General features: G+C 39.8%; 1 protein-coding gene across 1 annotated transcript; it reads right to left on the bottom strand.

Moving 5' to 3' along the window:
- Positions 1 to 646: 646 nt before the first annotated feature.
- LOC140508276 (vomeronasal type-2 receptor 26-like) lies at positions 647 to 14,586 on the bottom strand. The gene is made up of 6 exons (XM_072616079.1): positions 14,363 to 14,586; positions 12,316 to 12,607; positions 10,965 to 11,768; positions 6,980 to 7,207; positions 3,903 to 4,026; positions 647 to 1,680 (listed from the first exon to the last, which is right to left on the bottom strand). The coding sequence occupies exons 1-6, from the start codon at positions 14,584 to 14,586 to the stop codon at positions 776 to 778; spliced, it is 2,577 nt and encodes an 858-aa protein (XP_072472180.1). The 3' UTR covers positions 647 to 775.
- Between the last annotated feature and the right edge of the window lie 1,919 nt (positions 14,587 to 16,505).

Genomic DNA, 16,505 nt, shown 5'->3' with positions numbered 1-16,505 from the left:
TTTCAGGAAATTATCAAGGAAAACTGCCCTGATCTTCTGGAATGAGAGGATAAAATAAAAATGGAAAGCCTCCACTCATCAATTCTGAAAGATATCCCCAAAGGAAAACTCTAAGGAATATTAAAGGCAAATTTCAGAGTTCTCAGATCAAGGAGAAAATATTGCAAGCAGCCAGAAAGAACCAATTCAACACTGTGGAAACCCAATCAGGGTAACACAATATTTAGGAGCTTCTATGTCAAAGGCTCAGAGGGCTTGAAATATGATGTTCCATAGTTCAAAGGAGCTAGGATTAAAACCAAGAAAAAAAATCATCGGTATTACGAAAATGAATTATTGAAGCAAAATATATTCAATGAAAGTAAATCTTTAATCTTACTTTCAGATAAGATAGAAAATATAGAGAGAATAAAGGAAAACAAAAAGTGGGCTCTCAGTTACTAAATCACAAGTTGAAGAGCGGTATGACAAATGTTATGATTGAGGAAATTGAAAGGAAGGCATCGTTCATGCAGAAATCTTGGGAGAATTTCTATAAGTCATAGATGGATCAAATGTCGGGGGGGAGGAGTATTAGCTATGAAAGACGGCCACATCACATCCACGAACTTGGGACCTGATGAAAATAGTGGAACAGAGAAGAAGCTCTTCTTCAGCAGAGTGTAGAAATTCAATAGGTTTCACTGGGACATTATGAATGTAAGATTAATTTGTGTTAATTGTTAAAAATCTCATGAGTGGGAGTCCTGCAGAACATTTCAGAATGAATCTAGACTCAGGAATTGGACTTATTCTTCCAAGTTTTCTTGGTGTTCTTCTGTGGCTGAAGAAGGATCACATAGCATTTGGGTATGAAGATGCAGCCTAGCAAGCCAGCACTGGAGCTCAAGATGGAGAAGACCTCCACGGCCACCATCATCTTCCCCTTGGTGCTCTGGTACGTGGGGAGGAAGGAGACCCAGACACTGCAGAAGACCAGCATGCTGAAGGTGATGAACTTGGCTTCATTGAAGGTGTCAGGGAGATTTCTAACTAGAAAAGCCACAGTGAAGCTCCCCAGGGCCAAGAATCCCATGAAGCCCAGGACAAAGTAGAAGGCAATGAGAGAGCCCTCATTGCACTCCAGGATGATGTACTCATAGTCAGAGTGTGTGTCTGTCTGTGGGAATGGGGGAGAGAGCAGCAACCAGATTCCACAGAGCATGACTTGAATCAAGGTGCAAAAAAGAACAAGTGAAATGGGTGCTCTGGATCTGAGCCATTTCCTGCTGCTGCTGCCTGGCCTTGTGGCTCTGAAGGCCAGGACCACAGTGTTTGTTTTGGCCAAAACAGAGGAGATGGCTACTGTGAACAGGACTCCAAATGTTGTTTGTCGTAAGAGGCAAGTGGTGGCAGTTGGGCGGCCAATGAAGAGTAGAGAGCAGAGGAAACAGAGGGTAAGGGAGATGAGGAGAATGTAGCTGAGATCCCTGTTATTGGCTCTGACTATGGGGGTGTTTTGGTGCTTCACAAAGACCCAGAGAACTAGAGCTGTGAGGAGAGAGAGGCCAACAGCTACAGAGGCCAAAGTCATGCCCAAGGGTTCTTCATAGTCCAGGAAGGTCACCATTTTGGGGAGGCACTGATCCCTCTGCCTGTTGGGATATTGATCTTCAGGGCATTTCATGCATTGATCTGTGTCTGAAGAGAACATGCAAGATCTCAATAGGTGAGCCTCAGTAAAGCTTTCCTATCAAAGGGCTAAAATATCACCGTTACAATGACACAAATTGCTCCATCTGGTCCCATGGGAATCAGAATCTAGTGGCAGTGGACAGAGCATGGGATTTGGAAGACCTGAGTTTGAATGCAGTCTCAGACACCCTGTGGCTTTGTGATCTTGGGTCAGTTAATTTCTTTCGATCTCAATTCATCATCTCTAAAATGTTGATAATAATTGTACCTCTCTCACAAAATTATTATGAGTAACGAATGAACAAATGAAAAGTGTTTTCCAAGCCTTAAACATCTATAGAAAGGCTAGGTATTTTGAGCATCATTCTTAGAGTCCTTTATAAACAAAGTTACCACCGCCAATTGTTATTACTCTTATTATTACTACAAATTTGACAGCAGTGTGTCAGAAAGTGTTGCTGACTTGATTTACTCTACCTGGGTCACAACCACAATTTTAAGGGTCCATCTCTTCAGCTTGGAACTCTCTCTTCTTTGTAATCCCTTCTCAAAGGAAAATGACTCCCTGATTGCCCTGAATACATTAGCCTTTATAGATTTCTTCTGGAATTGTGTGTGGAGATACAAGTCCTACAACTTTTAAAGATCTTGTTTCCTTTGCCATTTCTGGTGGTGCTTAGTCTATTGATGATGGCATGTCTCTGTACATGTAGTTGTTGACGTCATATTTTGAGGGCTTAACCAACATGGTTCTTAAGTTTCTTTGAGAGAAAACAATTTGGAGTATTCTAGGAATGTTGATGAAAAGAACTGGCATCATTGGCCTGGAGAAGATTCTGAAGGGACAAGACATCCATCACCATGTATGTGTAAAGGACTGTCATATGGAGGGCAGACCAGACTTGCTCTGTTTGTTTCCCTGTGTGAAAACCAGAGATAGCTGAGAACTGAGGAGAGACAGCTGTAGGCTGTATGTCACGGACAGCTCTTCAATGGTGAGTGTGGTGTAGAAATGGGCAGGGCTTCCTGGAAATGGTGGGGTATCCCTTCTTGGGGGTCTTTAAGTAGAACTTGGATAACCCCTTGTTGGGTATGTGATATTGAGGAACTGATGGCTGCTGAGTGCCTTCCAATTTTCAGATGTAATGGTTCTCAGAGTCCTTTAATTTATTAGAACCCAGCACTATTTCCCTTCATTAACAGATCAAAATCTCATGAGATATTGTTTTCAATTATTAAAGGAACAACGGAGGAGGGACAGGATGTGTGGTAGTTCTAGGATAAAAACTTTCTTTCTCTTGTGTTCTGGGCAGGACCCTCCTCAACTCTTTCTATTTTTGGTGAGGATAGCAATGTCCAGTTAACCTTTGAGCCATGCTCAGGAGACGCCCTTCAAAACCTACTGCTTTCACTGACTCCCTGCTGAGGAGAAAACATTTTCCAAAAGACTTCCTTTACTCATCAATGATTATTGTAAGAACTTTTTCACAGAGGCATTGCTATGCAGTTAGATTTCTTCCACAGAATATATTACTCCTTCTTTTGTAGCATTACTACCGATTTTTCAAAGTTGTGCCTAGTTAGCTTTGTCATATGAAATTTTCTCTTCAAAATATATTTGCATCTTCCTAAAGATCAGAGTTTTATGTTGAATGGGTGGAAATATGGGCATGAAGCGAGTCACTGGTCATTCAAAAGGGAAGGAATTTCCTGAGTGAGTGATGAGGCTGTCTATTTGGTATTCATTGTTAAACATATTAAGTAAACATCTAGGAAAGAAAGTTGAGATGAATTGAAAAATGCAATGAATTTCAGTTCAGTGTGACAACTCAGAAGTACTAGCTCTCTTGAATAGTTCCATGAGTAAAACTGGTCACTTTACCTTTCTCTTCTATAATACTAGAACAAAGTAGTTGTATTTTGTGATCGTTGACAATAGGCAATCTTTCCAAAAGTCTATCCCTGGACCATGGTGTCCCAGTGAAATTGGGCAAGAAATTCCCAATTTGGTGGACCTGAAATCCACAAACTCTCTTTAATATCGATCAGTTGGGCCTTCAATCTGTTTGATTTTTTTTCTGATCTTTCCTGTATGAGCTTTCCATGGTCCCTAGACATCATGTTCCATAAGAAGAAAATTTTCATTGCCTAAATGTGACCTGGGATTTCTCTAGTTTCCCTGGATCTGTGTTTGGTGAGGAAATAGGAGAGTATCTACATAGACTTACCTGTCTGATTGGAAATCTGCCCCTGTGGGCAAGGGGTACAGTCAAAACAGCAGATGGGTTTTCCCTCCTTGGCTTTTATCTGGAATCCAGGGCCACAGCTTTTACTGCATCTGGAGAGAGGAGGCTACACAAGGAAGTATTCAAAGTCTTAAAAAAGTATAATGGTCCTTTGACTGCTCAATGACTGCTCAAGTCCTTGAAGAATTTTCTCTGAGATTTGGGAATTTGATCTTTGCCAAATGCACTCTGGTGGATTTCTTCAGGAGAACAATTATTGTAATACTCTCTCTCTCTCTCTCTCTCTCTCTCTCTCTCTCTCTCTCTCTCTCTCTCTCTCTCTCTTTCTCTCTGTTTCTCTGTCTGACTCTGCCTCTCTGTCTCTCCTCCCAGGGCATTTCTTCATTAATTATTCCTCCTACTTAAAAGTGATCACCTTTACTAAGTAAGATCATTTTTTTAATTGATTCAATCAGAACGGGATCAATCTACTTCCTTGAAGGAGTTAAAGGCATCCTTTGAGATACTTGTCAATAACCAAAGAAATTCATGTATAAGAATGCATTTGTTTCAGAACTAAAGATTCTGAGGGTCTGAAGGTAGAGATATTGGAACAGGCTTTTTATTCCAGCATCCTTCTCAGGAGCAAAGTCAGGGCTGAACTGTGTCAGAGAAGGGAGAATCCATGGCAAAGAAGTCAGGGAGGGAACCTAATATTAGCCTTAAGCTTGACATTTCTCCAACCAAGATTTCAGTGCACTTATTATTGAACTCATTTTTTTGTCTAAAATATAATCTACAAATCATAGAGAGAGGAATGACATTTGGAAGATACTGTTATTACCTTTGTATCTCCCCCAACACCCAACCCAGAAATCGGCAAATATAAATTCCTTAACAAATTGATTTTGCACAAATCCATCAATATCTAAATGAGTAAGGAGAGAATTTTTTATATTTTCATTATCCATGCCATTCTCAAAATTTATTGTGCCACCGATACATTAGGTAACATATTTAAAACACAATTGTACCTGGCTACTCAGTCAGTCGGTGCTTATTATGTGCCAGAAACTGTGCTAAGCACTGGGGATACAAAGAGAAGCAAAAATCTAATTTAGTGTTATTTTAAATAGTCTTAATAAACAATTTATTTTGTTTTAGTTTTTGGTATCGAATTTTCAAGCTAATGTATTTATTTTTAGTTTTCATCAGTCACTTTCACAAGTTTTAAATTTTTGCCCCCTCCCTTCCTTCCCCCTCCTTAAGATGGTATGCAATCCAATATAGGTTCTACATATTTCCTATTAAACACTCCTGTTAAAAATATTTTCATATTAATCATGCTGTTCAGAAGAATTACAATGAATGAGAGTAACCACGAGAAAAAAAAAACCACATAAACAAAACCAAACCAAGAAAAGTCTGCCTCAATCTGCATTCAAACTTCATGTTTCTTTTTCTGGATGTGGATGGTATTTTCCATTGTCAGTCTCTTGGAATTGTTTGAAGTTCTTGCAATTTTTGAGAAGAGCTAAGTCTTATCAGTCACTCGTTGCTCTCTGTGGCTGTAACTGCATACAGGGTTCTCCTAGTTCTGTTCACCTCACTCAGCATCAATTCATATAAATCTTTCCAGGTTTTTTTGAAGTCTACCTGTTCTTCATTTCTTATAGGACAATAATATTCCATTTTATTCATATACAACAACTTGTTTGGCTATTCTCAATTTGATGGGCATCTCCTCAGTTTCTAGTTCTTAGCCACCACAAGAACAGCTGTCATAAATATTTTTGTACTTGTGAATGCTTTCCCCATTTTTGTGGTCTCTTTGAGATGCAGCACTAGAAGTAGTATTGTTGGGTCAAAGGGAATGCACATTTTTTAAAGCTCTTTATGCTTAGTTCCAAATTGCTCTTCTGCATGGTTGGATCAACTCACAACTTTACCAACTATGAATTAGTGTTCCAATTTTCCCACACCTTCTCCAAGATTAACATCGTCCTGCTTTGTCATGCTCGCCTATCTGATAAGTGTGATGTCATAATTCAGAGTTGTTTTGATTGGCGTTTCTCTAATCAATAGTGATTTAGAGCATTTTTTATAAGACTATAAATAGCTTTAATTTCTTCCTCTGAAAACTGCCTGTTCATATCCTTTGACCTTTTACCAATTGGAGAATGACTTGTATTCTTGTAAATTTGACTCAGTTCTCTCTATATTTTAGAAATAAGTCCTTTATCAGAGATAGTAGTTGTAAAAATTCTGTCCTAGTTTTCTGCTTGGAATTGTTTGTTATGATAAAAATGATCAATCACTCCCTCAGCCCTAAAGATCATCCAAGTTTATCAAAACTTCCATTCTCTGAACTGTTTAGCATCATCAACATAAAATCTGACAGTGACTAAACTGTTTCTACCGACTTGATTCAGTACTTTTGTCTATTCCTTGATACTAACATCCTAGGTCTGTCAACACTTGCTTTGCTGACTGTGTATATTGTCTTTTGATTGTGACATTGTCTGTAGAAGTAAAGAGATCCCTGTAGTAGAGGGAGCTGGCATATTTATAAATATGTGACATGGTCTGACGTAAAAGGAGAAAACATTATTCCCATTCATGGAACCTAGAGCTAGGAAGTGGATAATCCATGATTTTGTTCCAGGGTTTCAAAAGATTTAGAGCCTTCATATCGCTCAGATGGCTACAGAAGCATAGACACTTGACTGTGCTTAGCAACAAATGACCAAGGATTATTAGTTCAAATAGGAAGTTCCTGAATACTCCTACTTCCTTTTACCCTGGGTGCCATGGACCAGATGGATTCTCCTGCTCCCCTCGCTGTCCAGTGGGGAAGTCTCTCTGTCACTTGGGCTCTCCACACAAAGGAGAATATATCCCAGTGCCCTTGTCTTTACTTCAGCTCAACTGACTCTGACATAAAACACCCAATTGGCAAGTTGCTCCCTTCAGGCAGGCTTTGTGTCATTTGCCCACAGTATGAAATAGTGACTATTCTGAAGTGCTATATTCTTAATGTTTACATCTTTCACAAAACCAACATTTCAATTATTATTCACCTTTTTGCCAAACTCGGGCCATTGTATTGACTTCTCATGGATGGTGAAATCTTGGCTGAGAGGAGCCCGAGGAATAAACTCTCCCACTTTCACCAAAACTTCGGTATCATTACCAAAGGCCACATAGTTGAGAATATCATAGTTCGCCACTGAGTGCTTCTTCTTATCCAAGACCACTTGGTTCCCCGAACTGTCCTTAAACTGGATGTTCTTCAGAAAGGAGTGGAGCTAAAAGTGAAGAACGTTGGGTAGAAATTCTCCATTAGAAATATCTCAGAGATGGGTGCTAGATTCTATGGTAACACTTTTCTGAATGATTTGGATAGGAATAGAATGCTGAAGTTTTTTAAGTGTCACAAAACTAGGCTAACACAACCAAGATCCAGACTAGAAGGTTGGACCAAATCTCAGTCTGGAAATAGGGAGTTTTGAAACTGGACAAAAAGGCAAGAAAGGTGTCCCCAGTTTGATGAGAGTGGAGTTGGGAAAGGAGAAACAGCTAATTTCATACAATACCTCTAATGCATTATATGTTCCAACAAAACTAGCATGCTGGCTGTTCTAGGAATTTAGGATTAGTTCACCCAATTCCATTCATAGACTCCTATGGCTGAAACATACTTGTAGCTCACCTCTGCCTTCTAGAATCTCTAACTTCCATACATATTATTTATATGCCACCCCTTACAAAAATCCTTTCTGAATTTCCTTATCAAAACTTTCTGTTTCCAGATTGATATTTGGCTCAACCTTCTAGTCTTCCATTGGAAGCATGCTGAATAACTCCAGGGAGGAGATCTGCAGTGTCCACTTCTTGTAAACCTTCATGGCAAGCTCTCATTCTGTTTCTCCTTTCCCATTTCCACTCATCAATCTGGGGGCACCTTTCTGGCCTTTTTCTCCAGGTTCCAATGGAATCCAACAAGTGTTTATAAGTGCTCAGTGTTTGCTAGGTCTTGGAGGTAGAAAATGAACATAAAGTCTATCTGCCCCTAAAAATCTTACATTCTATTGGAGGATGCAACATTGAAACAGAAAAGTAAATCCAGTGTAATTATAGGAGGAGGAAAACACTAGCCAATAGAAAGGGGATTTCCATAGCACCTACTCCTTGCCAGCACTGTGCCAAGTATGTTTAACGTTTGATAAAGGAATTCAGAAAAGCTTTTTAAAGTGGTAGTATATAAACAGAGTCTGTAAGGAAGCTGGAGATTCTAGGAGGCTGAGGTGAGCTATAGGTATATTTCAGCCTTAGGGGCCTATACAAAGGCATGGAGTTGCGAGAACTAATCCTAGAACAGCCAGCATGCTAGTTTTGTTGAAACATATAATACATTAGAGGTATTGTGTGTCATTAGCTTGGAAAGCCGAAATTGGAGAGTGGACTTTCAATTCCAAGCTGAGGAGTTTTTATTTTCTTTTAGAGCCTATAGGGAGCCATCAATGGTTCTTGACCAAGAGTGCAACATCATGTTTGTTCAAGGGAGTGACATCGTGAGACGTTTTTGAGAGTAGTTTTGTGTTACATATTTTTATATTTCTTTATGTATATATACATGTTGCACATATATATATACACACACATAAATGTAGGACATATATGTTTTGTGTATATGTTGTTTTGTCCTTTTACTTTTTGAAGACATCATGGGTGATGTTTTAACTTGTGCATGAATTGGATGTAAATGAAGTAGATTTATCCAGAGTCATCTGTCTCACTTTCTCATCCTCAGTCATTGAAGTCTAGTGACAGGACAGAGGTCAAGATGACTGGTATGGCCCAGGATGCAGTGGATGACATTTGCATAACCAAGCTCAAAGTGATCCACAGTTCCTGGTTCAGCTGACTTTCTGAATGTTGAACCAAATTGTTTCAATCCACGCAATCACCTAGGGAAAGTATTTGCATGATTGGGATAGATTATCTCATAACTCAATAAGAAGTTCCAGGTCTGTTGGTTATTCTCAGCCTTATTTAGCCTGTCAAGCCAGATGATTCCTGGGTAGTGACTTTTGCCCATGCTACAGTTTCTTGGAGTGAGAGATGAGAATTTGTTGAATTAGGTGTACACCAAAGATGGATGAAGAGAGATGAAAAGGACTCCCCAAGTCCTCACATCAGAGATGCTAATCCTCCAGCACATCCTAAACATTGCCTATCTGTACACACTTTATTTTTGGTCAATCATTTCTGTTATGTCTGACTTTTTGTTTCCTGTTTAGAGTTTTCTTGGCAAAGATACAGGAGTGGTTTGCTGTTTCATTCTCTAGCTCATTTGACAGATTAGAAAAATGAGGTAAACAGTATTAAATGTACTATCCAGGTTCACGCAGCCACTAAGTGTGTGAAACCACATTTGAACTCAGGAAGATAAACCCTCCTGATTCCAGGAATTCATTATGTCATCTCTCTGTCTCTGTCGCTGTCTCTCTGTCTCTCTGTCTCTGTCTCTCTCTGTCTCTCTGTCTCTCTCTCTCTCTTTCTCTCTCTCTCTGTCTCTGTCTGTCTGTCTATCTATCCATCTACCTATCTTATCTGTCTGCCTGTCTGTCTGCCTGTCTGTCTGTCTGTCTGTCTGCCTCTCTGTCTTTCCATCTGGCTGTCTATCTACAAGCACATATATTTACATATGCATATATACATATACAGGTACACACATATGAACATGCTTTTATATTCACACATGTATATGTATATACATACATATGTGCACCCAAATACTGTATGTGTTCATCCTTCATTGCTGAAAAAGATCATGCCATCCGAGAAATAATGATATGACTTGCACATGACTTTGTTTTGAGTGAGGGAGGGCTGTGCAGGTAAGTAGCCTCACATTTCCTCCAGAGCCATTTGAATCCAGTGGCCAGATATTCATCAGGATGACTGGAGATGAACTCATGATGAGGCAACTGCAGTTAAGTGAGTTGCCCAAGGTCACACAGCTAGTGAGTGGCAAGTGTCTGAGGTGAGATTTGAACTCAGGTCCTCCTGACTCCTGCATTGGTGCTCTATCCACTGCACCACTTACCTGGCCCACATACAAATATGCACGTATGTGTGTATATGAACAAATATATATGGAAGTAAATATATGTATATATGCATATATGTGTATGGAAATGTTTATACACATCCACACACACATGTTGTCTCTTCCATCATTAGGTTCCTGAGAGTAAGTTTTTTTTCATCTTTGTTTTCATATCTCCATTGCATATCATATTATTTGTCAACTAATAGGACCATTATAAATGCCTATTTGTTAATTTATTGGCAGCTCTGTAAGTGATGAATTGGAGCTAGGACATACGGGAATCTAAGAGGACAGCATCATGCTAGTGCTTGAGACTAAAGACAAAAAAAAGAGAAATTCCTACTCTCAAGGGGCTTATGTTTTAGAAAAGCCACTACAGAAATCTTTGTTTTGAGACTAAATATCCCATTTGAAGGTTTACATCTAGGCCACTGAGTCCAGCTTTTTTATTTCTAGATAAAGTCTAGGGAGATCAAGGATCTTGGTCAATGGCACCTGGGTAGGAAGTTTCAGAGGCAGGATATGGAACCTGATCCTCTGGCTTCAGAACCAGGGCTCTATCCATTGCACCATGCTGCTGTGGCGTATCTAAGGGTTTCAGGAAATGGAGAGATGCTTGCCTCTGACTTCCTTAGACCCCAGTGGAGACATGGACACTGTAGAGTTAATAGTCCTCCCTTTCCCATGATATCTTCCTGGTCAAAGATAGGCAGGAAACAGGTGACCTGGATTCTCACTTCTCCATCCTATCACATGGATCTGAAATGATCACAATGCTATAAAGATGAGAAATGAAACACTATGCCCTGAATCTACCTGTCTGCTGTGTAAGGGTTTTGTCACTGAAAAATGAGGTGAGCTGAGTTACTAAACCCTTTTCCCTTTTCAGAACATGACAGTTCCCATAGTCAATAATTTGGACATCAGTGCTTATAGGGGGCCCTTACCTTCCAGGGGTAATCAACCTTGTTCTCTCCTTCTCTATTGGGTTCCACTTCTGATCTCAGCAAGAACATTTCATGAAGAGCCCAGGCCACAGCATACACAGCAGTGTAGACGGCATAACTCTGGGCAGGCATAGCGATGTCTAAATAACTCCAATGTAGTGTGTCCAAGGAAGCATTTGGTGAACACACCCCTCCATCTACCTTTCCATGTTTATATGTACATCCAAAAGCTGCATTCCAGAAGTTCCTAAGGAAAATATCCTCTGGGTACTTGTTAGGGTTAATGGTTTTCAGAAAATGTTTGAACCCAGGAATCTGACTTGTCTGATCTGAAAGTACCAGAGCCCCATTGAAATGACCAAAATAGTAATAACCAGGTTTCTTTGCAATATCCCAGTGACTGCTGGTGATCCACAATTTTCTAAGAATGTGATAAGGATTCTTGGTAAACATATGGCTAAGTAGTGAATTTGTATCTCCATAAATAACAATCACTTTGGCTGTATAAAATAACATTCTCTCCATAAAAAGTTGATACCACTGCACATCCAGTGACTGTCCAGTGATGATCTTCTCTATAAAGGCTACACAGACACCATGTCTGACCATTTCTTCTTGAAGGTTCCTGAGGAATTTCTGACCTCTTGAATCATCTGAGGTAACCAGTCCCACCCAGGTCCACTTGAAATGGAGCATCAGTCTGACCATGCCAAGGGGAAGAAATGTGTCCCTGGGGGCCATCTGATAGACAGAAGCAAACTGGACTGGGTCATTCAAGATTGGATCGAAGAGACCATAGCTGATCTGAATAGGAAGCAAACATGAACTTTTGTAAGTTCAACAAGTTCATGTAGCAAAGATTTTCCCTCCCACCCATCTCAACCTACTGTCTTCATCGTCTTGTACCTAGAATGGATTCATTCTTCATGACTGCTTGTCAAAGTACTTTTGATCATCTAGGCCTTTGAAGGTCTCATCTCCTCCATAAAACCTACCCTTGCTGAAAGCATGTGAATGATTTCTGACTTTTTCCTTCTTAGTAGCAGCAGCCTAGAGGAGTGGACCTTGCAAATATTAGAAGCTTAATAAATACTTGCAGAATTCAATTGAATTATTTCAAAAGTGTTGTTGGTCAGAATAGGCTGCTTGCTACTAGTTCTGAATAAGGGAAGCATTCTGATCCCCTCAGTCTCTGGGTTTTCTTTTTTTTGTCTGAGAACCCCCTGGAAGATATATTGGACACCAGAATTCCCCCAAGCTACTTGGAGTTTGTATTTCAAGTGGCAGAACCTCAGAGGCCTACCTCTGCCCTCCAACCAGAGAGGATGAAGAGAACCGATGATTTCCCTACCTGTGGGAACTTATAGAGCTCCAGCAGGGTTCCAGTGGTGATGGTCAGTTCAGAAGTGGCTCCTCCAATGACCGCTACAGACTTGCCCTGCCTCTCACAGCAGTAATTTGGGATGGTCTGTCCCTGGCCTGACAGCCACATGAGGGAACTCTCCAGGGTCATTTCATCACTGTGATAGGCATTGTAGATGTGGAATCCCAGGGTTCTGTTGGGTAATAGAATGGGGTTCTTGTTGATCTCTTCCACAGCAAACCTTAAGGCCAGGACCTGATAGTAGTGTTTGGGCAGCCACCTGCAGTGGGAGGGAGATTGTCAGGGACAAGGAATATTTCTGATTCTCCCCGCCCCCTGAACAAGAACTGATGGTTTCAAAAGGAGAATATCCTCAGCCATATGAAGATACAATCTTAGTGGCTCAGTGCTTCTTGCTCCGTGTACGGTGACAGCTCCCTTTTTTGCCACTGTTCTAACCCTATTGTTATACTCTGAATATTTTACTCTATTATTACCACTGACTTAGATGCCAAGGCTTCTGCTAACCTACCACTATCTGGCCTCAGGGACTCAGAGACAATAGTAGAGATTCTCCCCCACGCGCCCGCCTAGCTTTATCCGCACCCTTACTGCAGGACAATGGCTCTCTATCAACTGCCAAGTCATCTCCAGAAATTACAAGGAACTACTACAAGAACTATCAAAATTCTTCAGATAATCAAGAAATGAATTTTGAAAAAGTAAAGCAATTCAGTAAAATGTTTTAAAAAAGAAATAATAACACAAATAACAACTAGACATTAGGTTGGTAGAAAATTAGGTACAAATTATCAGATCAAACTGTATCCTAATATAATCTCAAATGGATATATATCCTAAATATAGTTACAAATATCACAAAGAAATTGGAGGCATAAGGAAGAAATTTCTTTTCATCCTTATGAATTGGAGAAGAGTTCATGATAGAATAAGGAATAGAGAAGATTAAAGGGAAAAAATGGAAATTTTGGATTACATAAAATTTGATTATATAAGATATAAAAATTATATAAAAATGTTCCCATTCCCAACATAATCCTATGCAGCTAACATTAGAGGGGAGAAAGTTAACTGTTAAAGTCTTTGCATTGTATTTCTCTATTAAAAGGTCTTATTTCCAAGCTATATCAGGAATTGATTCATATTTGTAAAAATGAGTCATTTTCTAGTCAATGAACTGCCAAATGATTTAAACAGGGAGTTCTCAAAAGTAAGAAATTCAGTCTTTTGCTAGTCATCTGGAAAATCCTTCAAATAGCTAACGATTAAGTAAATGCAAATAAACCTAACACTAATTTTCCAGCTCATCTGTATCCAATTGGCAAAATTTAAAAAAAAGTCAAATGTGGGAGGGAGTGGTAGGTTACAGTCATATTGATGTGCTATTGTTGAGCTGTGGATTTGTGTGGACATTCTGAAAAGCAATTTATATCTATGGCCAAAAGGTTACTCTATTTTTCATATATTCTGACCAAGCAATCCCTCAAAGACTTAAAAAGAAAGAGGAAAAGGACGTATATGTTAAGAAATACATAAAGCAACTCTTTTTTGCTTGGCAAAGATCTGGTGATGAAGGGACTGCCCACTGATTAGGGAGTGGTTGAACAAATTATGGTGTATGAATATAATGGAATGTAATTGTGTTGCTGCAAGTGAGAAAAGATGACTTTAGAGAAACATCGGAAGTGTTGTGTGAATTGCTGTGTATGAAGATAGAAAAACCAGGAAACCTATTATTTTTTTAATGGAAATATTATCCTACCAACAACTCCAAAAGACTTTAGAACTCTCCACAATGCAATCAGCAGCAATGTTTCCAGAGTATGAAGAGTGTATCCACTTCATTATAGAAAGGTGATGGACATACACTCATTTTTCAATATCGCCAGCACTGGAACATGTTTTGAATGAATATACTTAATTGTTACAGGTATTTTCTTTTCTTTTTCCTTTGGGAGATTGGCTGTGATAGAGAAAAAAAAAAAGGTAATTAAGAAATAGAATAAGTACTTACTGGTATTCTTTAAAAATGTGTTTTGGGTGTTCCCAAAACATTTTCCAATATGGAAATTTGCTCAACGTGTACATGAGTAGAGGAAAAAACCCTCCAACAACAACATCCCCATCTCTGTAGTATGTGGGGTTGAAAGTCCTCTCCAGGCAGCAGGGGGTCCATTTTTCCACACACAAGGAGCCTCTCAGCTTCAGAAGCAGACACAAAAAAAGCAGGGAAAACATCAGGGACACTGATCTCCAGATTATAGCCAAGGTCCCCCTGCCTTCTAGCCAAGTTTGGGGTATGCTGTGGATGAAGAAGGGCAGCGGCACCTGTAGCAGCTTCAGGTGGCTTGGAGTGGGGAAACTCTCCTGCAGATGAACTGTCTCTTCCCTGAGCAGCTGCTCAAGCTTGGCTCTGCCTCTCACACTTGTGGAGACCCAATGCAGTGTGAATCTGACCCATGTTCAAGATAGGAGAATTGCTGGTGAAGTCAGGGTGTATTTATGAGGGATAGCTTTGACTGAGATCACTGCAAGTGCCTTTATGAGTGTTTATAGATAGTATTCTGTGTCTGCTATCCCCCATCCAGACAGAGAGAACTCAGTCCCTGAGGGACTCTGGGGACCATCACTGCTTGGGGCTCTGCACCTGTGTCCTTGAGACTGAAGGAAAACTTGTTTTTCTCACTCCTCCTTCCCAACTCCTGTGCCCCAAGCACTCTTCATTGAGATAAAGTGAATAGGAACCCCAAGAGGCAGGGGAACCTTCTGGCAGGTCAAAAGTCATGAAGGAAGTTTTGCTCTTGCAGTGATTCTAGACTTGTGTGAATTGCCTCAGAGCAGTCTGTGGGATGTGACAAGGTCACAAAGTGGTAATGGATGAATGGCTAAGGTGTATATAATTTCAGACTTCTGTCCCTCACATCCTCAAGCCAGACAGCCCTGAAACCTAGGCGTACTCCCAGAGCATTTTTCTCTGATGTGAGTCTGACAACTTTTTTATTAGTTGTCCAGCAGCACACAGAGATTTTTCTAGCAGTTATTGCCTGAAAAAGAGCCCAAACAAATGAGTGGGATTGAGATTTGTCACAAATACTGCTGCAGAAGAACCCATACTGACTTATTTTTGTCACTCCGTTAACCAGCCCCTCAGTTCTCTGCTTGCCTAATTCTGGACCAGGAACATCAGATTTCAATTCTGTACTTGAAACAAAGGACCACACAATTCTTCTTCAGTGACAGAAACGCCATGTTTTTTTTATAGGTTAAAGATCAGTGATATCATGAAATGAATCACTTAAGTTTAGAACAGGAATTCGATAAACTAAGGGTTTATTAACAACTTACTATTGCCCTGGCAGAAGAAATTTTCCCAATGAAGAGTACTTTATACCAATGAAATTATGGCTCTAATTTTTAATCCTAAATTCTACAAGCAGCTTCTGGGGATTTTAAGAAAAACAATCCAAACAGTCCTTGCCCTAAAGTGGTTTTCCTTCCTCTAGGAACAAAGTCATAAGAAGAAATAGATGTTTCTCTTCTTGTGCCTGATGCCAACATGGTAGCAAGGTCCCACTGAGCTGTTTCATGTCTCTTCCTACTGCACTGAGCGGAGCATTCTCTTCTACTGAAGTTGTGGATGTCTTCATCATCTGCAGACTTAAGGAGTAAGGACTCAGCTTTGTTTGCCTGGGGGATCTGGAACTCCTTGCAGCCAGAAATATAATATCCAGCATCAGATTGTATAACTAGTGTGATGATAGAGGTTGAAGGATAAAAGAAGAAAGTGAACAAATATGAGGAGAAGAAAATGGCAGTAAAAGAAAGGAAAAAAGCAGATAAAAAAAGTAAGAGAAGCAGAGGAAAGTGAAGGAAAGAAAAGAAGAAAAAAGAAACAAAACTGGAGGAAAAGAAAAGGAAGAGGAGACGAGGCACAACCGGAAGAGAAAAGAATGATGATGATGATGGCATTACTAGTGTGGGGAAGAATAAAGAAGTAGAAGGAGAGAGAAAGAGGAGAAAAAAGAGGAAAAGGAAGAAAAGGATTTGAACAAATGATTCCCATTTCTATAGTACTTCCTCTTTTGTATTGGAATTTCTCCATCATAATCCTGTAATTTAACTTGTGTATTATTATTCTCATTTTTTTGGCAAGGCAG

This window comes from Notamacropus eugenii, chromosome 5, assembly GCF_028372415.1.
Source record: "Notamacropus eugenii isolate mMacEug1 chromosome 5, mMacEug1.pri_v2, whole genome shotgun sequence".
Lineage (NCBI taxonomy): Eukaryota > Metazoa > Chordata > Mammalia > Diprotodontia > Macropodidae > Notamacropus > Notamacropus eugenii.
Note: the sequence above shows the minus strand (reverse complement) of the source record. Positions and strands in the feature narration are given on the sequence as shown.